At 40.9% G+C, this 26,083-nt stretch overlaps 1 protein-coding gene across 7 annotated transcripts in view; it reads left to right on the top strand.

Annotated features, from left to right (window-relative positions):
• Nucleotides 1-26,081, top strand: part of KANSL1L (KAT8 regulatory NSL complex subunit 1 like) — a 53,226-nt gene extending 27,145 nt beyond the window's left edge. For 5 of the 7 annotated variants that reach the window (XM_059868298.1, XM_059868303.1, XM_059868299.1 and 2 more), the window contains 11 exons: nt 89-210; nt 4,422-4,623; nt 11,498-11,660; nt 12,973-13,083; nt 13,474-13,608; nt 15,942-16,066; nt 16,899-17,023; nt 17,828-17,882; nt 22,033-22,145; nt 23,602-23,755; nt 24,326-26,081. In XM_059868298.1, coding sequence (XP_059724281.1) covers nt 89-210; nt 4,422-4,623; nt 11,498-11,660; nt 12,973-13,083; nt 13,474-13,608; nt 15,942-16,066; nt 16,899-17,023; nt 17,828-17,882; nt 22,033-22,145; nt 23,602-23,755; nt 24,326-24,574 — 1,554 coding nt within the window. In that variant the 3' untranslated portion in view covers nt 24,575-26,081. Of the gene's footprint in view, nt 1-88; nt 211-4,421; nt 4,624-11,497; nt 11,661-12,972; nt 13,084-13,473; nt 13,609-15,941; nt 16,067-16,898; nt 17,024-17,827; nt 17,883-22,030; nt 22,146-23,601; nt 23,756-24,325 lie in introns of all 7 variants that reach the window. The other 2 variants (XR_009489489.1, XM_059868300.1) reach the window with 2 other exon arrangements.
• Nucleotides 26,082-26,083: the final 2 nt, after the last annotated feature.

The raw sequence follows: 26,083 nt of genomic DNA on the forward strand, positions 1-26,083 counted from the left end.
CTGAAATCCCAAGTAGGAAAACACAAACCCAGGACCTTTGAGCTGTTGAGTCTGGATAAGTACCTTTCATTTTAATTTTTTTTTCCAGAGTGCACAACTAAGTGAAATCATCAGCAGCCTAATTGCTCCACTCAATCTGTCTCCAGCTTCTTCATCTCTTTCATCCAAGACCTGTAGACACAGACAGCTGGTCAATGGTATCTCCTTCAGGTAGGATAACTTTGGTGAAGTTTTCTATATGGAACTAATAATCATTACAATATTAAATAAGGAAAAAAGAGCTGCTTCTGCAGGCTTCAAGAGAAGCCAAGTCTCAATTGTGAGGTTGGAAATAGTAGGGTTTTGTGTTGTTCCTTAAGATACCATAAATGTATAGTCACTATAACTATTTAATTACTTGGAAGATGAATCTGTGAAGTCATGAAAGAATATAGGAAGACATTTGTTGTGATTGTTTGAAACTTAATGCATTCTGTTGTAACAAGTGCAGCTTTATTTCTGGAAGACTGACAAGCTAGATTAGCAGAATACATAAGCAATGTCACCTGTCTCAGCAGGGGTCACTGTCAGGGTGGTAACTCCATTAATTTGAACAGATCAGTCTTCAATAAAAGGCCAAATTTATCTTTGCCACCCACATTTTCAGGAATTTGGAGATCCTATTTTCCATTCAAGGTATTTTGTTCTGGATGGACATGGACAATGGACATTCCTTTCAGGATGACTCTAGGCTGAAATTAGTATTTTAGAAAAATGTTGCTCAGTGCTAGTCCATACTGCTGAGTAATTCTCTCTTTTATTCAAAGATTTTAAGTATAGTACAGGCTGTAATAAGTATTAGTTTCAAAACAACATTAAGGTAATTGAATAAAGTAACAAAAGGTCTAAGTGTGTTGGATATTTCTCCCGAGATACTTGTAATGTGATTTTTGAGGATGCTGTTATTCACAGGTCTTAATTAAGATCAGGTGGATGAAGGAGCTGTTTCCAAGTAGAACTGGGGTGTTTATGGCAGAGTGTGCAGCAGAACATAATTCCCTGGCTCCTGGCTCCAAGAAGAGCTGGCCACACCGTCTGTTTCAGCTTTGCTGCAGAGGCTGGAGCCTCCCACAAAGAGATTATAGTGAGCAGCTTGGATGGGCAGCTCCTTTAGCTGCCTTCTGTTCCACAGTGATTGTGTGATCCTGCCCTAAATTTAAGGATGAAGGGGTCCTGGCTTGTGACATCCCTGCTCCTGGTGTGTCAGTTGTTTCTAGATGATGTAGGAGAAAATCAGAAGGTTCCTCTCAGATGTGGACTAAAAATAACCCTGAAATAGGAGTTGCTAATAGAGATGGGTATGTGGAAGAAGAGAGTAATTTAGGCTGTGTCTTGAATCTTTTTCATGAGACACATGAGGAAGAATTCCTGCTTTTAAACATGTTTTTAGGAGTGTATGAAGTTAACTTCATGATGAGAGACTCTACTGCTGTAACTTCAAGCCAATTCTCTTCTAATTTATTAGTGACTGTCCAAAGTTAGTCTTTCCATTTCATGAGTAACACACTGCTTGCTCATGGACCACTCTCTAAGGTTGGTTGTTTTCTACTCATGACCTAAAAAAGTCCAAAGAAAAATGTTAGGACTTGGAAGATTTTCTCACTGCTGTAACTCTAAAATGGAGTTTGGCAAGGTAGATGTTGGAAGGGACTCTGAGAGATTTTAGGGCTTTCTAGATGCTGTCTTAAACATGAGTTAAACAGTTAATTTTATTTTTTTACTGCTTAGGAAGTGTTTTGAAATCTGCTAATAAATATTGTTCATTAAGATGTGTGAAATGGAGTGGTTATCATGAGAATCCTGCAGAGAAATTCACTGCCTCCTACTTCTAGAGGGTTTTTTGAGTGTGTTTCAGGTTTTTGGTGATATTTTGTTGTTATAGTAGCTGTGTGTTCAATTAATTCAATTAACTTATTAGCTAATAATTAACTTGCTGCAGTTAACCTAATTCTTAGCTGCTTCTCCCCTTGCTTTTTCTAGAGTTCATTCTGACTATATTCAATATTTCAGAAAGCAGAAATCAAAATCAAATAAAAAATAAGGGGATTCTTTTATTTTTGAGAGGGGAAGAAACCCGATGATAGCCATTTTCACTTAAGTAAGTTCTTGAAATTACTTGCAGGCTGTTGATGTGAAAACCACAATTTTCCATTTTAAATAGGTTTAAACATGAGATGCTCTGGGGTTGGTAATTGGGGGGTTGCAGGACAGTTGGTACATGGGCTGTTCAGAGAGGAAGTGGAGGTGCTTGGACAGTTCCTGCTTGACTGAATGTGGGTAACCTTGAATTGCCATCTGTCAAGGCCTAATTACATTAGTGCCTTCTTTTTTGTGTGTTCTTCTCCTTGCTCAGTTGAATCTAGGTGCCAGGATTAGCCCAAAGCATTCACCCACTTTCTTATGAAGGGGGAGGAAGGAAAAATTTAATTCTTGAGGACAAATAGTACCTGTCTGATGGCTTACTGTGCAGGCTTGCATCTGGAATTAAGTTAGGAGCAAGAAAGGCAAACCTATGAGCTTTGAAAGGAGCATTCTAGCAAATTTATGACTTTGACATCTGGCCATGGTTCATTTTGCTCTTCTGTAGAACCACATTTTGAAAAACACTCAGACTAAGGTCCAAACCAAATGGGTAACTCAAAGCTTCATTGGGAAACCTTTTACACAAGTGGCAGGACAACCCCACTGCCAGGTACTGGAGCTCCAGGCCATGAAGGTGAGATCTCTTCATCTGAAACTGGAGTGGTGCAATGCTGCAAGGCACAGGAGGGTAAACACAGCAGATGGCAGAGACTGCAGAGAAATTACCAAGGGCCTTGGCAGACCACCAGAACAAAGGCAGAAATCACAGAAGTTGGAGGAGCTTTTTGTTCTAATTTATCTGTCTAAGTTGTCTCTCACTTAAAGGAGAGATATGTGGAAATCCACCAGTTGAGCTTGGGACCATCTGACTTAGAAAATATTTCTGAGAATTCAGAGAGAGTATTTTAAGAAATCTTTTCCATGGACTGTAAACCTTGTATTTCTTTCTCAAGCCTTAAAGATCCAGTGTTTACATTAAGAATGTCATGCCTCAGTATTTTGGGCTTTTTCTTGGCACTTCCTGGAATGTTCCTCCAAATGCTTTGTACAATCCCTCTGTTAATTAGCATGTTGTTTTCATGTGTCTGTGTTGCTTATTGGATTATATTGCTGTGCCATGAAGACAGCTCAAATCCAAGCCTGTAAAGCCTTGTTACCACTCCAACACAGCATGGGATGGTGTTTAATCACACTGCCATTGCAAGCCTTTTCATTTAATAAAAATGTACTGGTAAAAGAATACCACCTGTCAAAAAAAATTTATAAGTGGCCTTGTAATAAATTCATTTTCATGTTCTATTGTGTCACAACGTTACTAATAAAAGTGTGACTTGTCATAGGACAAAATAATCATTTGTGCAGATAGATGGCCTGTTATGAACCAAGGCCAAAATACCTTGGGTGGTTGTACTTCTCAGACAGTCCAGAGCTGTGATCAAGGTCTTCAGTATTGGAAAAATAAAAGCACACAGGAGGGCTTTTTGCAGCAAGCCTTCAACTTTTCAGGCAGATGTTGATATAAATCAAGGAGTGCCTATAACAGGGAAGTTCATTCTTCCCATTGAGTCATTCCCACCCAAATGGGAGAATGTTTTAAATTCTTACCTGGTGGTGTTGCCTGTTCTGGTCACCAGACAGGCAGTAGGTTGGTGAGAATGGTGTGAGGTTGTTCTACACATACATGCAGGGCCTTCTACTGCTTTTGGCCACATCTTTGCACTTGATTTTGACTCTCTACACTAAAAGTTGTAGAGTTGCTAATTTTGATACAAATGCTTCACAGTAAGTTGCAACCCTGTGCTGAATGATCACTGGTTTGTAAAGCTTTACTGAGGTGTCAGTTCTTGAGCAAAACCAGAAAGTCTTGAAAGTATTAGGACAGAACTCTGGGTCTCCTTTACATCAGCATGACTGCTGTCTTGAATGGAACATCATTATGAAGGGAAATGTTAATTGCAATTTGAAACTCATATGTGTTAAAAATATTAGAGAGTTCTTGAATTTGTAAAAAACAAAACTCAATATATGCTATGGCTTAGCTTCATTTTGACATTTGTTTCTGTTAGCACAAAGGTGAAGAGCAATGATAAACTTCCTTTCCTGACCTGACCTGAAATTAATTGACTAGCAAACAAGGCACATACACAATTGTGTGGAGCAGCATACTGAAACCTGGTGGTGCTTATAAAATGCTCTTAGAATTAGATAGCTAATGTTAATCAGTGTGTGAAATCTTGGCCTGTGCTTGGAGCATATCTGACATTTTGTATTTCATCTCCTCATTATTCATGAAACTGCAGAGCTTCAGACAATAGAGAGGTGTCCTCTTCAGGCAGCTGGCTGCTTGACCACCAGCACATCAAGAAAAGAAGAAGAGACAGGACAAGGCTCAGACCTGTCTCTGTGACTAATGTGAGCACATCTGCCCGAACAAGGCCCCTTCACAGTTTCCAGAAGAGGAAACTCTACAGAATGCACAGTGCCTGTCACTGGAATCAGCAGGTAGGCCCTTGCCTCCGTGTTTGGGAGAGAAAACCAAAGAGTCCAGCTGCTGGAGTCAGCATGTGTATTGTCTGCTGTGCCCCGAGGAGGGGTGCACATTGTGCTGCTCGTTTGTTGAGTTCAGGGAGCATCGAGTGTACTGGATGTGTCTGCTGGAGCTCAGAGCTCATAATGAGTTGGACATAAAAATTAACATAGCTCAGGGTCCTGCTTATCAAATCAGTGTCTTCTATGGTTGTCTTTAAAGCCCTTGTACAATCTTAGAGACAGCTTGAGAGTTTTTTTGGAAGCCTGACTGCTCAGGAGACAGGCTACAGTGTAAAGCATCTGCCTACTTGTTTTCAGAATATTTCTTTTAGCTACAGGAAAGCTTACACAGCTGGTGGCACATTATTTTCTAGGAAATTGAATTGCAATATCTTAATCTTGTTTCCATTTTTGCTGTTTCTCATTAGTTATATTGCCTTTTTCATGACACAGAGTGCTTTAAAACTCCTAGAATCTTCTGCATTACAAAGGAATTAATATTTTAAAATGGAAAAAAACACATTGTCTTGTGCAGGGTAAGGCTATCTGCTCACATCTGATATTAATAGCATGTTGCTGGTAAGAATATATAATGAGTTTAGCTGTGGTGCTTAAAGAAACAGTCTAATTTGGGAGCAGAGACAGTATGAACTCATTCTTCAGAGCAGTGCTAATCCCAAGAGGTTTTAATTTCTTGATTTTACTTTGGCTTTTTAAGTGCAGTATTGAGGAAAATCTCCATGTCTCTTCAGCTAGCTGTCTAGGATTTCCTAAGTGTGCCAGTGGTCTGGGGAGCAATTTCCCATGCAAGGATGTTCTGTGCTGATTCAGCATTCTCTGCAAAATGGCAGAGGCGTCCTAGTTTTAGCAAGATACTTTATTGAAAAACTGTCCAGTTTCTTATTTGTTTGAGTTCCCAGCTTCCTGGCAGTGGGGCTTAAAGACTTGGCAAGCTGCCTGGAAGGTTTGGGCCAGGGGGATGGTGAGTGAGGCTGGGAGCTCTGCCTTCTCCTAGGTACTTAGCCTTTTCATCTTCCTTGCATTGACCAAGGAGGCTGTTGTGGGCTTGGACTTACTGTTTGCCATGCAGTCCTGTCACAGAGGTTGGAGACCTCGTGCTGTGGCTCCAACTGCTTCTTGCAGCTGTGGAGAGAGCTCCTTAGCAAGAGACTCGAGGACTTTCCCTTCCTTTGTTTTAAACATGAAGGGTTTTCACTCCAGATGCAGTTTCTAAATAGCAGGGCTTTCTGGAAGCCTCTTGTCTTGCAGGTTCAAGTATTTCATATTTCTCCAAGCACTGCCTGTGTCTCTGTGTTCTGAGAAATGGGCCAGAGCTAGTGAATATCAGGAAAGGCTTGTGTTCAGGAACTCCATGTCTGCAGCCTGACAGCAGGAGTTCAAGGCAGAGTTTACATTTTTACCTTCAGCCAGATACAGAGCTTAGCTGTTCTGCATGCTTGATAGTTTACCTTGACTTGTAGGCTGCAAAGAAAGATTTATAATTAACCTTTGGCTGTAGACTGCAAGCAGAAAGTACATTTTTAGGTTACTAGTTAAGGCTTGAAGTATCAGAGCTGGTGCCACTGTGTTTCTGCTCCATACTCTTGACATCTCTGGTGCCTTGTATTGACACAGCTTCAGTGTCTTTGTCCCAAAGATGTCCCAAAGACAGTGGGGTAAAACACTCCATAAGGGAAATGCTATTTATGCTTACTGCAGCTCTCAGCTCAAAACTCTGTGTTTAGACTCAGCTTTTGAATGTCCTTTCCATGAGAAAGTTAACCAAGAGGCAATGTGGAGAACTACAAAAAGATTCTGTAGCTCTTTTTTCTTGAGAAAATAAGAAATTAAGGCAGCAATGGAGTTGTCAGCTTCAGTCATCATGCAAGTGCCAAACTCAGTTAAGTTTTGAAAATTAAGGTAAAGCAGGGAACAAAGCCTCTCACACAGTTTTGGTTAAAAACAGAGGATCAGGGATTCTGCTAAGGAATTAAGTGATAAAATTAGACTGGACATTTCCAGCTCATTCTGACAATCAAACCTAAATCAGTATCAAGGTTTTAAATTAAGAGTCATCAGCAGTGTATCATTTCATTCAACAAATCTTAACTCTAACAGGCCCTGTCACTTTTCTTAGTCCTGCATTTGGTACACTTGGTTACCCAGCTGTTGATGAGATTGCTCATCCTGTAATGAAAGAGCACTGGCCATCAGGCCAGGCTGGCTTCTGGATTAGGCAGATGTTCAAGGGTAAGGATGCAAAATGGGGAATGGTTTCTGGGATTGATATCTAGTTTTCTCTGAAAATGCATTTCTGTTACCTAGAGTAATCTGGCAAATTTCCTCTGGTCTTTCACAGAAAAAATGAGTAACTTCTTAGCATATAGGAAATAGTTGGATTTTTAATGTAACATTAGTGTGCCTTCTCTAGCAAGTGCCTCTCCCATATTTCCTCAAATTTAACATATTTATATAACCCCTGGTACCACAATCTGTGAGGACCCCCATTTTTTTAACATCACTGGCCTGAAAACAAGCTGGGAGTCTTGCAGCAGATGTGGAATTAACAAATTCCAGCTTGCCAAAATCAGAGGAGCAAACTGAATCTCCTGAATGTTGCAGCTCCTGGTGGTGCCTGGTTTGAACAGCCAGTGAGCAGTGCCTGGCAGTGCTGAGGGAAGATGTTGCTCTGCAGAGTAATTTGAGCAAGGTGGTGACTAAAGAATTATGAGCAGAGAACCACAGCAAAATGCAGATCTGTGTGTGTGGGACATGAAGAAATGCTGGGATAGTTTTGAAGAATTTGCAGTTGGGATTTCATTGCAATGGCTGGTTGTACCCTTTGTGCATCTGAATGGCATTCACAGTGTCATCCCTCACATCTCTTCAGATTCGTTTGGGAAGCTCATCCTCCCCCCTCACCCCCCTAACATCCATGTTAGGAAAAGTAAAGTATGGAACTGAATTGCTGTGCCATCTGTTAGTTCATAAGGTCACTGGGAAGGCAGCCACATTTTTTCTCTTATCTCCTGCCATGCCACATACATTTCCAATGAGTGTGTATGACCTAGAAGCCTCCCATTGCCTGTGGAGAGATGCCCTATATTGTCCTCTGCTGTTTCTTTTCTGAAAGGGACTACACCTTCCCCTGCTGGGCTAGTTAAATGATTCTTACACAGGGTGGTATCTAAAAGAAAATACAGAAGTCTGTGAAACTCTAGAAGACCTTCCAGACTGGCAAGATAGACTGCAGATAAATAAAACAGGATGCAGGGTGTTTGGTTTATCTGTCACCATCCAGTATCCTCGGGAACTTGAAACAGCCCTTGGGGCCAAATCCACTTGTCCCCTAATTTAGAATGACTGAGTACCACAAGATAATCCCTGAGTCATCATTTGGCCCTGGAATCTGTTTTGTATCTTTTTTCTTTATCTAAACAGCTTTGTGAGAGCTTAAGCCATTTCTTGATTGTGAGTCATGCACAGCAAACCCTGGGGTTGCAGTCTGTGCTTCAGTCTAGAGGACAGGATTGTAGTGGTGCATTTCTTCTCGATGTTTGGATGAATGAATGATAAAACTTGCATGCAGAGCAGCACAAAGGAGTAAGCTGCAGGTGTGTTCTAGTAGGAGGAGAGTGTTTGCAAGTGGAAGGTGGAAGTCTGAGAGTGCAGTGTTCAAAATGTTGGATCTGCCCCTCATTTGCATTGTTACAGCTGGCAGGTCACAACCTCTGGGTCATTGTCTCCTATAAAATGTGTGTCACACAGTTTCAGTGCTAAGAAAGAAGGCCAAAAGTATCTAAACATTAAAACCCAGAAGGTCTGTAAGTAGCAGATCAGTGTCAGGACTGTAAGGCACAAACACCTCTTGAATCATTTCTCAGTGGTTGCTGCATTTATAACTGCCTTCCTCCCCAGCCCACATTCTCCAGTCTAATGCCTTGTGCTGCTGCAAATGCTTTTCCTATAGGGAGGAAAATTGTAGCTCTGTTCCCTGCTATTTTTTTGTCTGCACTTGAAGGAACGAAATTATCTGTGACATACTAAAAGTTTTAAAAGCAGACAAGTGTTGTACTAGTCAGAAATTCTCAGAGGGGTTTGCTTAGCTGACATGCTCTGATGTTTATTTTTTTTGCTGTTTTATCTGTGTGACTTGCTGCAGGATTTTCTTAATAACAAGGATTTTGTTTTGCCCAGTATATTTTGTTAGTTTCTCATTTAATATTAATTCCACTTTTTTCAAGTCATGTTTTGCCAAGAGATGTCATTGATGCTATGTAGATTTTTAATCTATAAAACTTTAATATAGCTCTAAGTAAAGGTAAGAGACAATAGAGCAGTGAGTATCAATTTTGTCCCTGTTTCTTTGCAGAGTTGTAGAGCATTGTGAGGTTTTTTAATCTGAAAATTCTCATTGTAATTGTATTCCACCTGCTGGAGAAAGAGTTGGTTGTGGGGACTGAGGCATGTGGAGAAAACAGAATTCAACTTTACAAAGGTACCAGCACCCTGAAAGTTGGGAATTGAGGTGCAAAGGTTTACATTTTGGATACCACAGGCAAACAGTTGGTATCATGTTGCCAGCTCTTGCAGTTGCATATTGCCACATGTTCTTCTCTGCAGTCTCAACTGGGATTAAGTAAGAGCAGAAGAATATCTGCTTTCATTTAGTGGTTTGGAAAAAAGAAGTGAGTGCTTGTCCAGAAGCACTCCAAAGCAGACAGGAGAGAAGTACTTAAATTGCAGGGTACAAGTCTCTTATTTTGATTTAAATCTCATGCTGGTTCTATGATTTCTGTGTTCAGGAGCATTCCAGTCCATGTCTAGTGCCAGTGGTATTTTTTGTTGATGTCACTTGATAAATACATGTGAATCTTTCCCCAGCCCTTGTTCACTTCCAGGTTTTTTGAAGAGTGTGTATATATTTTAATTTATGTATAATACACATATACACACATATAATTTGTATTATATCCAGCATACCTAGCCTTTATCTTACTTGCTGATCAGCAATGCTATTTGTTAGGGGTCTGTACCTGGGAGGAAAGAAGTTGCATTGAGTGGAGTCTACTGGTTGTTATCTTCTTCCTTGGTATCCCTAGATACTGGCTCCACCACCTGCTTCAGCACAGTTTCCTGGCATTGCTGACTTCTGAAAAAATGTTGTTTTATTGCCAAGTCTCCTGCAAACTGGTTCAGTGCAAGTGGTGTGGTACCTCTGGGGATATGTCAGTCTTGTGGTCTGGGAAGGAGAATCCCTTGGTTACCAAGTTTGTGCATTAAAATAATAGTTAATGAAATTGTTTCTTTAACCCTGGAAGTTAAAAAAGAAGGCCTTCTGTTAGTTAAAAAGCAATGAAAACTGAGTGGCAAAAGAAGTTTCTCATCCACATTCAGCTATTCTGAATGTGTGACAAGACTTCTGTCTCTGAGGGAGGGAGGCATGAAGGCAGAAGGGAAGGGGACAAACACCTCCATCTTTGCAAATCTGTGATACTGCCAGTAGAACTAGATGCATCCTCTGAGGCTTGTGGAAGCCAGTAAGCCTGTGAATTCTCTTTTTTTCTTTTTGTCAGAATGAAAAACCTTCATGCTTTCCACAGTGTTTCACTTTTAGTGTAGTGACATTTCTGTAGTGTTTGATGCTACAGGTTTCCATAAAAAGTCCTAAGAAAATGTCATTCATTCTTACAGATTTTTACACTGGAACTGTTTCCCAGGGGTTGATAAATGTGACTGTTGGTGCAGTGATAGGCTTGAGATAACCCCTAAGTACTCCAGTGTCCCTTTCTCTCCATTCCCATTTGCAGGATCTGCAGCATTTGGCAAAATATCAGAAACCTCTAGAAGCCTCTAAAAATGTCAGTGTCTTTGGGGTTGCTACCACAAGTACCCAGTAAGAAAGTAGCTTATGTCAAATTATTTCCCTGAAGTGCTTTTGTAGCACATTCTGAAGCACAGACTCCTATGTGCTGCTGTCTTGTACCACCAGGTTTAGTTCTTTCCTTCTGTCTTTCAGAGCTCAGTCTATGGCCTGCACTCTCCTGCTTTTTCCTGCCCATTTTCACCCTGCCTTTTGCCTCAGTCCTGCTACCTCCCATCTCCCAGTTCTGTGCCACCCATCATTTTACCTTCCATACTTCAACAAGCTTTGCAGCCAAGCAGCTAAATGAATCTTTCTTTGCACCTTTCCTCTTTCTAGTGATTCCTGTTGCTACCTATCAATCAGTTCTTAATGCATCCCTCTCTGTGTTTATTGCTGTATATCTTCTTTCTGCTGCCTATCTGATGTTTAAATAATGACAAGACTTTGCCTTTTTGGTTTGTGTAAGTACACAGTATGCTCAAAATGTTCAGTACAGTTTCTTGCATTAAAATGTGTGTGCTCAAAGTGCCTAAAGATACTGATGTTGAGAATCTTACTAAGGGGATAAATGAATGAGACCCCTCTATTTAGTCTGGTGTTAGGTTTCTTTGTGCATTTATATCATGCCTGTTATCCTGGAATCAAATTTTAAGGGGTGTTTGTTTGTCACTGGATAGATAAAGGAATGATTGGAAGCAGTTTCATTTAATCTGAAAGCTTTGACAGCTGTTTCCTGGTGCTAATTGAAGGAGCAGTTTGTGTTCTTTGTGTTGAGCACTGTTGTCCATAGTAAGGGAAGGTAAGTCATATTTAGACTCATATTTAGACTATCTGGAGATTGTTGGAATGTTCTTCCCATTCACATATTAAAGTGTGTCACTCACTGAGTTGTTGATTTGTTGGATTTTTTCCCTCTTCTGGTCTAATTTGAAGGACATGAGTGAAGGAAAAGTTAACCTTTATTTCTGTGTATTCTTGCAGACTTTTCCATCTAGAGATGCCTCCTTTCCATATAAAGCTCAGTTGCCATGTGTGGTGCCAGCCTCCACTTTGAGCAGCAGTGAGTACAGCACAGAATCTAAAATCCTAGATTATGTGCAAGAGCTGGACTCTTCCTTCCACCCAGTCTTATCATTCCCTTCAGGTAAGGAATGCCATGACTTAACAGAGTGCTTGTGCTTGTGACAGCTGTACAGGTTGTGGACTAACTTGTCTTTCCAATGATTTTTAGGACTTAGTTTTCTTAACAGAAAACTTCACACTGTCAAAATACATGAGTTTAGACTAAATGAAAATGTTGCCTTGATCCTGATTTTTGAAAAACACACCTTCTAGGTTTCTCATACCAGCAATGTGCTTACAGCTTTGAAAGACTGGTCATGAAAAAAGGTGTGCTTGGGTGTTTCATGGTGTGTCTGAGTGAGGGTCAGTCCTTTAGAGAGGGTGCTTTTGCCAACACAATCCCATGGTTGTGTTGTTTTCATATGCAACTTTCTGTTCAGGCCCTTTGGACTAGGTCTAAAAAGCTTTATTTAGGTTTTCAAATTATTTTTGTGATAGTCAGCTTTTTTGATTATCTTTGAAGTTTTATGGTTTCTTGTCATCTGATCTTGTAGTTTTTTTGGACAGTAATGTAGAGAATGTTGTCTCTGACTCAGCCCTGAAATTAGTGCAGGTGCAACTTGGCAGTACTTGGGACTTCAAAATAAAATAACTTGGCAGTACTTGGGACTTCAAAATGCTGCAGCAGGGATTGAATTTTTGTGGGATTTTTTTGTTGTTGTAGGAAAAACCTATTTCCAGATAGTTACTGACCAGTACAGGAATTATACTTTTGTTTTCTCAAAAAAAAAAAAAGAGCTTTGTCATCCTGAAAAACCTAAAAGCTTTGGACTGTGCTGTGGCTACTGTTGGACACTTTGCCAGGATGGAGGAGGAAAAAAATGTTTCCAGCTTCATTCCATTTTTAAGCCTCCCTGCCTTACAACAGGGGGTAGATTCCTTACCACTTGAAATGTCCTGCAGACTAATTCTGCATCAGAACTCCTATCAGAAAATGGATTGCATTGCCCTGCTGTAGACTTTTCCAGGGAGACAGAGGGGGAATGTACCTGGAGAATACCTGCAGGCTCCCAGCAGTAACAAATTCCAAAAGCATTAATGCCTTGTACCCAAAAGGCTGAACCAAAGCCTCTTCACTTTACAGGAGGAGTGCACTGAGTGCTCTCTGCTCTGCTGGGTTTTGTGCAGGAGCTGGTCAAGATTGAAGACCCCAGTGTTATTCTCACTCAGTACCCTCCAGAGTCTGTTTCAGTCCTTAGCAATATTGCTCACAGATTGTGTTGAATGTGATGGGTGAATCAATGCTCTAATTTTGATGCATAATTCATTGGCTCAGAGGTTGCCATCTTTCTAATACAGACTCTATTCCTTTGGATTTCTGGTTTTTTTATTAGATATTCCTCTTCACATATACTTTGAAACATTATTAAGGAAGGATGACATCAAAGGAGAACCTGCTGATACCTCATCTTTGGGAGGGGAGTTTAAAGTATCTGCTGACAATGGTATGTAAAGCAAAATGGTTTAGCCTTTGCAAGGCTGTTTCTCATTCATTTGTCAGTATTTTCTGCCATGAAAAGGTTCAGTTTATAAACTTGTCACAAAGCAGGTTATCAGAGAAGGTAACTGAAGGTAACTTTAGGTGGAAGAGGAATCCCTTCTCAGAGCACAGTGTCAGGTTCTCCCTGATTGCCCTGAGATGATCCCCCCAGAGCTGCAGGAGGATACTGCAAGTGGGAGGAGTTTGGTCCAGGTGCCTGCCTTCAGTCCTGGTATTCTCTGGATTCCTATCAGAAGTTTGGGGCTATTATAAATAGTTCAGCAGTTGAGATTTCCTGTAAATTGTACCCATGAAAAGTAATTTCTCAACTTGATGCACGCTTTTTCTGTTACAGACTACAATCCCCATGTTTCTGTCAAACAGTGGAGCAGTGGCTGTTTGTCTAATTCCAAATCTCAGTTGGTGTTAGGAACACCTGACCAGCTGTCAGAAGGAAGAAAGAAAAGGCATCTAAGTGAGACAGCAGTAGGTAAGAGAAAAATAGCACTGCAAGAGACTACTACATCTTTTAAAAAATGTACTGTAGGATTATCACTGGGCTCTGAGAATTAAAAGTTGTCTCCAAAAAGGATATTGTTATGAAACTCATGAAGAAACAGACTTAGAACACCATGAAAATAATTTGCTATTTTAAAGCATAGTAATCATCTTTCTTCTTAAGTGTACATACAGAGTGAGACAAGCTGCTGTATTTTATTTTTGGAGTACTCTTAAAGGAAACTGCTCAGCAGTTCAGCTATGTTCTTCTAATGCTGGGTGGCGTTTTTAGTACAAAAGGGGTTTTTTAATAGTAGTCAATGAAACAAACATTGCAAAGTTATCTGTTACATCATGTGCCCAATGAAACATTTACTATTCCTGGCATCTTTGTCCTCTGTATTTCATTTGTTGTGTACTGTCATGTGTGGATCTGGATCCCTTCCAGATTTTTAAGAGGACTTGTGAATAGCCAGTTCTTACTGTGTTTTTACCCTTGTTACTGTTCCATTTTAAGCCACTGAATCTCTGCTTCAGCAGTTGGTGAGTTAATAGGAAATGCCCTAAAAGTTCTGTAGAACAATGTGATACAAAATTTACCATTGTAAAGATAAATGGCATCTTACCTCTTCAGGCTGTTAGAAATGAAAGCCCAACAGATTCTGTTACAGATTCATTTATGTAACTTTTGGAAAACCTTTGGCAAAATTCTTCACAAGACATTTGAAGAAAGTAAGTCACTGAGCAAGAGCATATTAGTTTAAAATTTCCCTTAGGAAAGAATGAAAAGGTATAAATGATCAGTTAACATTGTGGAAAAATTAACTGGTGATGCATATCCAGGCAAAACTGTTATCTTTCACTAGAGATGGAAATACAGGAATTACTGCAGAGATGAGTTAATAAAAAATTAGGATCTAGGATTAAAACAAACCCCAAAAACCACAATCCACATCTCCAAAGCAAGATCACCCAATCAGTTAGAAAGTCTTAGGAGAGAATAAATGCTGTGGGGGGGCACACTGAAATCTGCTTTGGATTTAGGTGAGGGATGTCTTTGAGTCCTTCCCCTGGTGCAGTACATCCTTCTCTTGCCCTCTGTGCCTGTCTCCAAGGGGGTGCTGTGCCCTCCCCCCTTTCACCACCAGTGATCCTGCTTCCCATGCCACCTCTCCCCTTGCTGGTCCCCAAGAGGTGGATGCTGACACAGTATTACTGTTTCCCAAAGTCTAGTCTTGCACACTGAGATCAACAGCTGGAGTTACTTGGGAGCACTAGTAAGAGAGAAAACATCTTGCTATAAACCTTTTGAAGTTACCATTAGTCTTCTGACAATAGGATTTAGTTTTTTTATAAATGGAACCAAAAAAGCAGTCTTTTATCATGAGGATCATTCCAGTGCCAGAAAACTGTTCTGTGGTGCATTCATGAGCAGGAGCACAAGATCTAGCTTATTAGTGCTATGGGTGTAGTACTACATATTTATTCCTAATTTGGGCTCTGTCTAGGAGAAATTATCCATGAGGAAGGTCAGCCTAATGAACAAGGCCAAAAATAAAAGCTGTGTGCCAGGGAGTAGAGCTGCCTAGGAGATGGTAGTTCATTACCTTGACCCAGCCTGGGCAATACAGCCTTCAGGATCAGTCTTACCTCCTTTTCCATGGTGGAATATACTCTTTCTTTTTGGTCATTGGTATATTAAGTCTGAGATCTCCTTTCTTAATGGAAATGAGGTAGAAGGAAAGCAGAGCAGGTGGATAAATTGTGAATTCCTCTAAATGCTGCTTATACTGGGACTGAATGGGAGTAAAGAGGAATTAAAATTTATCTGGAGCAGTGCATCAGAAGAGATTGGTTTGGTTGATCTAACCAGTTTGATTGGCTATTGGTTTGGAGAATCTAAACTGATTTTGTTTGTTACCCCTACTGCCAGTTTTATCATTTATTAAGGAGGAAACAAGGAGTTCTGACTTGTGAGATACACCCCAACTGCTGCTGAGGAACAGGGGGAATCTAAGTCAGATTGTGTTTGCTCTGTGTGTAGTCAATGACAGCTCCTGAAAAAAAGAGTCAGGATTTGCCCATATGAAGCTGGTTTCATGAGAAGAAATCCTTTGTAGAATAAGAGGGATGAGTTTTGTGGAACAACAATGACAGGATGAATAGCAAGTATTTCTTTAGATGGCTTTTTTTAGTATCCAGTAAATTGTAAGTGTCTCACTGTGGGTTTCTAGAAATGACTTCACTATTACAGTGTGGAAGAATGTCTGCAGTCTGATAGCCAACAGGCAGTATCTCTTGTTTATTGCTGGTTTTTTTTGCCAGGTGAAGGCAGCGCTCGGTTTGAGAGCTTCTCCTTCCAGCATGCAGAGCCTGAGTCCCACAGCAGCCTCACCCCCACCAGCAGTGTCAGTGCCATGTCCCGGCCCACTCCCAGCTCTTCATCACAGGTAAACCAAAAATGTCTCACTGCCTCAGCTGAGGTATCAGCAGAGAGTTGTGCACATTAAAAAAACCACTTGCCTTTTACATCTGATTTAGTGAGCATTTTACAGTGAATTAAGGGGATTACCTTAACTAATTTATTCCAGATTGAGTATGTGTACTTGTTTATAAAATAATTTTGCAGATCATATAACTGGAGTGTAAATTTGATTTATTAGCATTGGGGCTTTTTTTTTTCCAGATTTCATTAATACACCATGATTTATGTTCCCAGTTTTACACTAGGGCACTTAAGACCCCTTTTTTTCTTGGTGCAGCCATATAAAATAGCCTCATGGTGCAAATAAAGTCCCAAAATTTGTTGACTCTCAGTTTCCCTATTTAAAACCCTTTGTGCAGAAATACAAGCAAAGTCCCTGGTATATAATTTACTGAGGAGCAGCAGAGTTACAGAAATACACTGTTTTACTGAAATTAATGGAAAATCTCTGGCTCACAGAGTTACAGAAACACTCTGTTTTACTGAAATTAATGGAAAATCCACAACAATATTCAGATTCAGGGCCCATGCTTTTGCTAAGCCTAGTGGTGTACTGGTGTTCTGTGAGTTGTCATGTTTTAATTCAGAGCTGAGTTTAAATGTGCATCCCACACAGTTTACACAACACACACTCCTTTATTCTCTGGAGTCAGTCATCGTCAAAGAACACATAAATGAGCACTTTAGAATAGTCTGTTTCCATTAAATTTCAGTCTTTCTCCTCGGGAGGTTCTACTGTTTATCTGCTAAAATGTATTTCCTCTCATTGGAGCTGATCCTCTGGTGTTGATTTTCAGCATAACTCCAGGAGGAGGTTGAGAAGTGAGAGCTCCTATGATATAGACAACATTGTTATTCCCATGTCACTGGTGGCACCCTCAAAGCTGGAGAAACTACAGTACAAAGAAATCCTTACTCCAAGGTTTGTTCACAACCTCTTGAATTGCAAAGACATGAAAATGAACCTGAGAACATTATCTAAGAATATGATTTAAAAGGAGTTAGGAAATGTTATGGTATTAAAGATGATCTTTTCATGCACTTGGGTTTTTATCTGTGCATTTCAGTTCATGTGACCCAAGTTGAGGGAAGAGTGGGCAGCTGACAGCACAGGAGAAAGAGTCTGATGTGCACAGGGATGTGGCAGATGCACAGACTGGCCAAAAGTAGAAGTGGATTTATATCATCTTAACTGTAGTTATGGCCTGTGATAAACCCTAAGGCTGGCACGCTCTGAACGGTTCTTTGGAGATTGCTGTCTTTTTTGTGTGCATAAGAAAGTAGTAAACTATTTTCTGTGAATTAGCAAAGTGGATTTAGCTTTTTTTTTTTTAATTTAGCCATTCTGATACAGTAGAATAGGCTTATTTCTTTCCATACAGTGTAGCCTACAATCCATGACTCCAGAGACTTTTCTCTCCTTTATTTTAGAAAGAGAACATGTTTAGATTTCAAAACCAGGGTACTTAATCTCCTTTGCTTGCTTCACTGTCTAGTAGCACATTGCCTGAAGTGCTAAATGTGCTTGTTCTGTACTTTAAATCCATAATTTGCTTTTTTATTGTCTTTTAAGTTGAAAACTATTATTAAAACTGTATTGGATATATTAAAGACTGTGTTAGGAAAAGGAAAGGTTAGATATTTTGTTGGGAAAGGAAAATATAAATTTCAGCCATCTGTTACCAGCACCTTTAATTTAATTTGATTTTCCTTGTCTTATTTCTAGCTGGAGAGTTGTTGAACTTCAGCCTTTAGAAAAATCTCAAACAGATGAAGAAGAGGTAGGCTGTGTTTTAATTAAACCAGTTGGTTTATTTAAAGTAGATACAATATATAATTGAGGTAATTGGTATTTTTTTTGAGTTCATACAAATCCCAGTAAGTTTCAAGTTTCAAAAATAAAGTATTAAGTATCAAATTGTGAAAATGTGTCTTGTCCCTACAGTGGAAGATAGTAATGGAAGTGTGCCTGTCCTTCCTTTGTACCAGGAACGTCAAATTCCACACACAGGAGAACTCTCCTGCAAAGATATTTAATTAAACCATTTGGAGAATAACTAATGAAGGCAGCAAGGGCACTCTGTCCCTTGAGCATCTCCTGTTCATTGCTGTTTTCATCGGGGGGGAGTGAAGAATTTCACAGTGATTTGCATTCAGGGCTTCAAGGAGCTTGCATGGAATCAGTGGATTTCTTGCTTAGATTTCAGATCCCATAAAGATGATTTGTCTTGTGCTTTTAGTGTGTTTTGCTGAAGGGACTTGGAGGTTTCTCTCTGAAGCTCATGGGCTAATGTCTGAATCAGCCCACCCAGTACATTTGTGTTTGGCATGACTCTCAATCCTGTATGATTCATCCTCTGGCTAGGAAATAACTGGAGTTAACAATGCAGCAGCTTTGCCTCCTGCTGTGGCCCTCTGATTCTGTATCATCTGTCAGCCCCTGCCTGGAATGAGGGGGAGAGATGTCAGACAGAGAAAAGTGCTGATGGTCTTGTTTGTGTAAATCATCCTTTGCCAATTCCCCCCTTTCTTCTGGGATGCTGTCAGTTAGTTTGGATGTTTTTCAGAGTACTGAGAAAAGGTGATTGATCATAATTCTTCAGCTTCCTCTAGCTTTGAGCTGAGTTGTATTTGCTACTGAGGAAGCCTGTAAAAGGACATGAGGAAACACCACCATTACCTGCACTCATGCTCTGACACTCCTGTAATTCCTCCATGGGCTAAAGTCAAGGCAATCTTCAGTAGGTCATTCACTTAACACAAGGGAAGGCAAAATATGCTTTCTGCTTTTATATAAAATGCTCTTTTTCTCTACTTCACTGCATAGTAGCCTGTGGGAGTGCTGGAAATGATTTAAACTTTAAATTTTTTGTGGTACTACATAATAGTTTCTTTGCTTCTCTATCTTCTGCATAGCTAAATTTGAAGTTTCAGAGTTGTCCTTGTGTCAAGCAGTAGTCAGGGATTTCTTCCACTGCATAACTTTTTTCATCTTCATTGTCTTTGTTGTCTTAATCTTTGTCTTCTTTGTCTTCTTCATTTATGCAACAACCCATATCCATGCAATAGACCTGCATCCAACATTTACTAAGTGACAAATACATGTGAGATCCCCAATTTGTTGGGCTCCACGTGAGCCACACTTCCAAGGATGGGAGCTGAGCACTTGCTGGGAGTCAGGCCTGTTCCTTGTGCCTTTGAGAACAAAAAGCTTCCCTTTTATGGCTGCTTTTTTGTTTCTGGAAATTTTGCCTTATAAGAACAACATTGGCAATGCAAAAGTTAATCTGCTATCTGTGTCTGCTCTAAAAATACTTTCTGGAAACAACATTTGAGTTTCCTGGTTTGCATGTATGAATTTGCAGTGTTATTGCTTTAAGGCATGGGAGGGTGTGGCACAGGTTTTCCTGTTATGTTTTGGTTTTAATTTGTTTTGTCCAGGTCAAAGCTTCTGGAAAGGCTCAGTTGTAATGTTCAAGTTTATTTTGTAGTTGTTTTAGTAATGAAAAATTCTTTGGTGTAATTCCTTGTGCAATTAGTTTTGCATAAGTGTTTTCATGGCCTGTGACTCAGAGTTTCCCGTGGAGCCAAAGAGTGAAACACACATTTTGTTGTTTTGAGAACCTTTCAGAAATATTCCTGGTGCTAACCAACATTATTGCACAGTGTGCTGCAGTGTCATGGGGGAATCCAAAGCTTCGTTTTCTGTGAGTGAAATCATTAGACATGCCTCACAAACAGGCCTTCCCCACAGCCTTTTCTCTCAACATCCCTGCCAGATCCATCCTCTGAGGAATGACACTTCTTTTGTCCCTTTTCAAACTAACCTTAGTGAGGAAAAACCACCACATTCCTCCTGCTGCAGAACTTTAAATTAATCTAAAGTTGTTGGAGGAAATGCCAGGAGTGGCAGAGGCTCTAGTGAACCAAGTAGAGACTTTTTATTCTGATGTCATGAAATTTTCTATCCATAGAACAGATAATAATTCTTAAATAAGAAAATGTACAGTTCAAAAGAATGGGGTAGAACTCTTTTTTAAATAAACAAGTGGTTAAATATGCTATCACCAGCTATGCAAAACAAACAAGGCTTATTTCTGTGTTTTTCAAAACTCTTCACTTGGAGAGGAACATGGACTTTGATTTTTGAATGGAAACTTGTTAAAAATGAAATCTCTTCCCAGCATGAAAAGTTTTGGCAATTTGCTAAGAAAAGTGTTTCCAAATTCCTAAGTTTTTCTTTTCTAAATTATCTTTTGTTTCCACTTCAAAGGAAATCTGAGCACAGAAAAGCCCTGAATTTCCCCCAAGGGAATAACACTTTTGTAGTTAATAAAATTCTCACTTTCATGCTATACATCATTGACCTTGGAAAGACAGAATGTGAAGTGAGATGTAGCCCTGTTTGGATGCTCTCCAAGTGACAGAGCTGCTGAATTTCAGAGAGAGGAGGAAGCCCATTAAGTTCACTTGCATGAAAGGAAACCAGCAGCTAACAAAGTGGTTTGTGTTCAACATAAATAAATAAAAGCAATGAAGGAGCCTTCAGCAAGGAGTGATGCAGCCTGTTTGTCTGGAGCTTCCTGTCAAGTGCTGGGCCGAGGAGGAGCTGGGCAGCCACAGTTCTGTGTCTGATTAAAATCAAAATGATTTTGGGGTAACATTGATTGGTTGTGAACCACCTCAGTGCTGAGAGTCTTGGTATGGGGTGGCTTCCACAGAACACAGCAAGTGCAGCACTGCCAGGGGCTCTGTGGCACTGCTTGGCACTGCAGGGAGCACAGTGCATTTGCTTCTCTGTTTTGTAGGCTCACTTGGAAGATAAATGGTGGTGCTTGTACAACTCCACTGAGGATTTTGCTTTAGAAAAAAAAAAAAAAGGCAGTTTATTTTCATGACCTACCCCCCCCACCCCAATTATTAGTATAATTCTTGTCTAGGACTGATCTGGCAGTGCAGCTTCACAGCTCCTATGACCAGGAATTGTTCTTTCCAAGAATTTCTCAGCTTTTGAGTTGGGACTAGCTGGCATAAAATCCATGGCTGCAGCACTCAAATGCTCCTGCCAGCCTCAGCTTTTTAGGTGAACTTTGAATGGTTTGGAGCACTTTGAAACAACAGTGAGCTGTTCTGGAGGGATCCAGCCAAGAACTCCCCCTGCCATCAGGGGAGTGAGGGGGAGGAGCAGCAAAGTGCTCCTCAGCCAGCCCTGGCTAAGGAACAAACTCTGGTGTGCTGCCATCAGAGAAACAGGGATGGTACTTTCACAGTGAAAGTCAGGGTGCAATCTTTTACCTCAAAATCTGGCTCTTGTTTTACTTCCATTAGGGCTGGTTTAAGCTGCACTTGGGATCCTGCAAACCACTGGGTAAGAAATAGGATCTTCAAAGCAGAAGCCATTTTCTGCTTGGTTTCACAGCAGGAATGTGGCACCTCAGGTTCACTGACTTCCCCTCCCTGGAGTTATCAAAGTCCTTGGTGATCTCAACCTATTTCTCAGTGCTTAAAGAGCACCTGGCAAATCCTGCTGCTTCCCAGCCTCCTTCTAAAGCAGTCTCTGGAAACTTGGAATTTTTGCTTGTCTTTATTACATACTTTTAACACTGCCTTGATTTGCAAATGAATACTCATCCTTTAAATTTTCTGCCTCTCACCACAGAGAAAAATGTGTTAGTTGCATGGCAGGGCATAACTTGTGTATCCATTCAGATCAACCAGAGACACGTGAAGAAATAAAGCTAAAATGACAGCATCCCATAAACTGAGGATGACACCAGGGCTCATAAACTGAGTGTGTAAATGTGCCTTTGTAGTGAAAGCACTTGTTTGTTGAGTAGACCTTTGCAGAATTATGTATCATCTGGTCTGTATGAAGGTGGCTGGTGTTGTTTCAGTGATGCTGACACTGACAGCTCTCCTGTCTCCCCACAGGCAGAGGACCTGTCAGACCAAGCCTTTTCCCTGCGCCACGCCAAGTACGAGGAGCGAGAGCGCGCCAGGTGGTCGCTGTGGGAGCAGAGCTGCTGGCCCAGGAGGAACAGCAGGCAGGTGTATTGGCTTTGATGAGAGCCTTCCTATTGAACCTGGTGGGGTTGGTACAGCAGTGCCAGAAGTGAGGCACTCATTAATTAACTCGTCAGGGACAGCAGCAGGTATGTTGAACTTTGTGGGTGGTAAGGGAAGGCAGTGCTGAGGCATGCATACTTAGAGAGACTGGGCATGTTAGTGACCTGGCATTACTAAACAAATCTCTTCTCCTCTCTGAACACAGAGCTCTGCTAGGCTATGCCACTCCCAGTTACCATGCTTTAGCCACCCAGTGTATCATGAGACCTTCTTCACTCACCTGACTCAGATGAAACTCCTCGGTGTTCAGAGATGTGTTACTGAAGGGTCCTGGGCTGTGCCAAGGGCCTTACACTTTGAACCATTCACACAATGACTTTCTTTCTCACAGGCTTGCCATCTGGGGCAGAACTCATCAGATTTAAATATAACCACTAAAAGTCTTGCAAAAAGTAGTAGTGTATATCAGAATAAACATTGTAAAGCTGCATCTGCAGTTTGGCCCTGAGAAAATGATTCCCATAAATCACTTTACAGTCTGCCAGGGCAAAATGCAGCCTATAAATGTTGGAATAACTTTTTCTGGTGTTTATCACATGCTTGTGTTGGCTCTTGCCTGAAGGTGAACCATGACACTAGGAATAAATAGTCAAAGATAGCTTTTTTTAATGCAGGAAAAAAACAGAGCTGAGATATATCGAGGAACTTTATTTTAAGCAGTTTTGAACATAAAATGTCCCAACTTTAGAAAGTGTGCTGAAAAATTAAAAATCCTGCATGTACCTTAATTTTGAAACTGAACTCCTTGATAAAATCTTAGTGCTGCTTGAATTCAGAAGTGAACTGCTCACTGACATGAGCAAGGTCAGGATTCCACCTGGCATTTCAGATACATGCCACTATTTTATACCTAGTTAAAATTTCTATTAAAAGTGAGGTCAACATTTTTAATCTTACTACAGTTTTGATTGCTTTGCACTTGAGTCCAGAGCAGAAATGGCAAGGGGGAGCCCAAGGACTTGTCTCTTGAGTTGCACTTGGCACAGTGCTGACAGTGCAGTTTGGACCCCACGGGCTCCTGTGGGTGAGGCCACTCTCCTGAGTGGAACAGCCTGGGGCTCTGATTTCTTCTGTCCAAAATCACAGTTCTGGTGAGCACATGGAGCAAGATGCAGTCACTAGCTGTCTGCAGCCAGAGTGTGCCTGTCCCACCCATTTTATCCACTTAGTTCCTCCACACAGTGCTTTGCTTTGGCTCCAGCCAGCAAGGTCAAGAACCACACCAGTTTTCCTCTGCCCTTTTGGTTTAAGCAAGCAGAAAGGAGGTACCATGTATGGAGAAACTGAGCACTTTGTAAAGAAAATGTGAACTGCTCATGGCAATGTGAAAGGTCAGGGAGTAGCTCTTAAAACTCATTTCTAATTCTGCACTAGATCTTACAGCAAAAATGCTGATGGTCGACACAGCCAGGACGTGGTGCAGAAAGACCATTGCACTGCTGACCCTGCTCCTGAGCCAGCTTTGGAAACCCACAGCTCTGTTTGTTCAGGGCTGGCACCACTCTGCAGGGAGAGCCAGGAAGAGAAGGTGGGTGAGCTTCCAATAGCTTCCAGCTCTGGTCAGTTCTGCAGAAACCTGAAGATACTCTCCTATCTCACTGACCAGAATCTCAGACTGTCACCTCAGTTAATGTGCTTCTGTTTCAAACTATATTTCTGTGCTTTGTAGATTAACCCCAGACCTGTCAGCAGGTTTCCCTGCTCAGTACACATGGCACATGTTTTTGAGGCAAATATGGAAGGACTGGGTTCGGGCTGGGGTTTTTTTCAGTGGTGTTGGCCAAGGTTCCAGACAGGCCTGGTCCTTAGGGGGTCAGGCATCCTGAGGGTCTGGCACTGTGGAAAAGTTTCCTTGCCTGTTCAAGGGCAGGTCTATTATTACTTCAAACCCTTATGCAGCCAGCTTACATCTTGGTGCCTGGCAGTGTTGTATTCTTTGTCTGAAGAGCCCTGCAAACACTGTAAAGAAAGACACTCATTTGTTACTTGATAGCACATGATTCTGCACACAGTTAATCAGTTCAGACTCAACTGAAATCCCTTTTCATCCTCTATACTCTTTTTTTACCCTCACTCCTACTCTTCTGCTTCCTTTCAGTCTGGGCTGTGGGAACTTCGAGTTTTTCCACTAAATGATGAAGAGGTAGAAGCTTTACTGTGCCAAGATCAAGTAACGAATCAGACTGAAATGTCAAGTGCAACTTTCCCCAGCAACTCCTCCTGCACTCCAGGCACACCCACTGCTGTGCCAGACAATGGCTGTGCACCAAGAAAACAATCTACCCAAGAGTCAGAAGACTGCAAAAGCATTTGCCTGGGAAGCAACAGTACAAGGAAACAAAGGTGACAGGGAATAATGTGGTTCATTAAGAAAGCCAATTAAGGTGGAGAGAAGTGTAAGGTAAAATCTCTCGTTCACACAGCATATGACAGCACAATTCCAAACCTTTCTGTTAGCTGCGTGTAATATATTTTCTTTCTTGCTTTGTAACAGGCAGGATAAATCCCAAAGACAACACTTTCTTCTTCCTGAACCCCAAGAGAAAGTAATTATTTCAAGCTGGAAGTCTAATATTCCCAATGTCGGGAGTGGGCGCACATAAATTGCTGGCACCATTCACTTTCTGTTGTCATATTGCCACATTTGTCAATAATCATCCTTTTCTGTTTGTTTGTTTTCAAATGCATATCTGGTTCTAGAGGACTCTGGTGCAGCAGGAGATGCTGTTTACCTTTTCCAACAACTTCAACTGAACACAGAAAAACTACTTGAAAACAGTGGGGATAAGCATTGGCCTCAGATTATTCTCCTGTGTGGCATGACCATAGGGCAAAAACCTGTCTCTAACTGCACGTGTGAGGTGAGGGGAGGTGAGAACCAGCACTTCAAACATCTGGAAGCCTTGCATCTAGCTTGTCATGGCCCTCAGTAGTGCCAGGGCATGTTTCATGGTGAAGTCCTCAAGCAATAAGGTAGAAGTAGCCAGTGCATTGCATTGCCTCGGTCAGTGTATCTGACACAGGGGGCAGCAGGGTCTGTGCTTCAAGCCTGTGGGGAGGGAGAGACAGGAGAACACAGGGGTGGAGCCAAATCAGTGACACAGCCCCTGGAATGTTGTGGTTTGGATCATCTTGTTTCCTTAGTCCTTCAGTAGCTAATGAGGCTCATAATACTTTGCTTTAATATGTTAAAGTCTTGTTCCAATTTCTGTACAGTGCCTTGTAAGAGTCTCGTTAAGTATGCCAACATTTGGTGACTAGCAGGAAAGGAAAAGATGATTGATGTCTTGAAGAGCAATAAAAAAAAAAGCCCCAAAGCTTTCCATTGTGATTCTGGAAAGATTTCTCATTTCCCAATGCATGCACAGGGAGAAAACAAAGGCAAGTTGTTTAAACTTGCATCTGAATAGCACAGCTTGGAATGTATCTGCAATCCCAAGAGGTATTAACAAAGATTAAACATTGAATGTAGGTGTAATCCATCAACAGGCAGTTTTTCTGTGTAGGACAGTTGAAGGCAATTTAAGAGGAGTCTCTGTTTTTTGTGCAGTTTTCTTCCATGTGTAATATCTGGAATGGCACTGGACAGATGACCCAGTTTTAGTGTCAATTTTTTTTTTTTTTTTTGGTCAAAATGACAGGAAATACACACTGGGCATATGAAAACAGTTCAGTAAAGTTTCAACACTACATCCTATTGCTACATTGTAGTTTATTGCACATTCTGATTATTTTTTTAAACACTTTTTTAACACTGGTTTGTCTTAAACTTGAATCTTGCCTCAATGTCTGATACAATAATCTTTGATGCAAGGTTGGTTTTTTAATTAAAAGTTATTTCTATATATGTTGTATA

This window comes from Haemorhous mexicanus, chromosome 26, assembly GCF_027477595.1.
Source record: "Haemorhous mexicanus isolate bHaeMex1 chromosome 26, bHaeMex1.pri, whole genome shotgun sequence".
In the NCBI taxonomy this organism is placed as follows: domain Eukaryota; kingdom Metazoa; phylum Chordata; class Aves; order Passeriformes; family Fringillidae; genus Haemorhous; species Haemorhous mexicanus.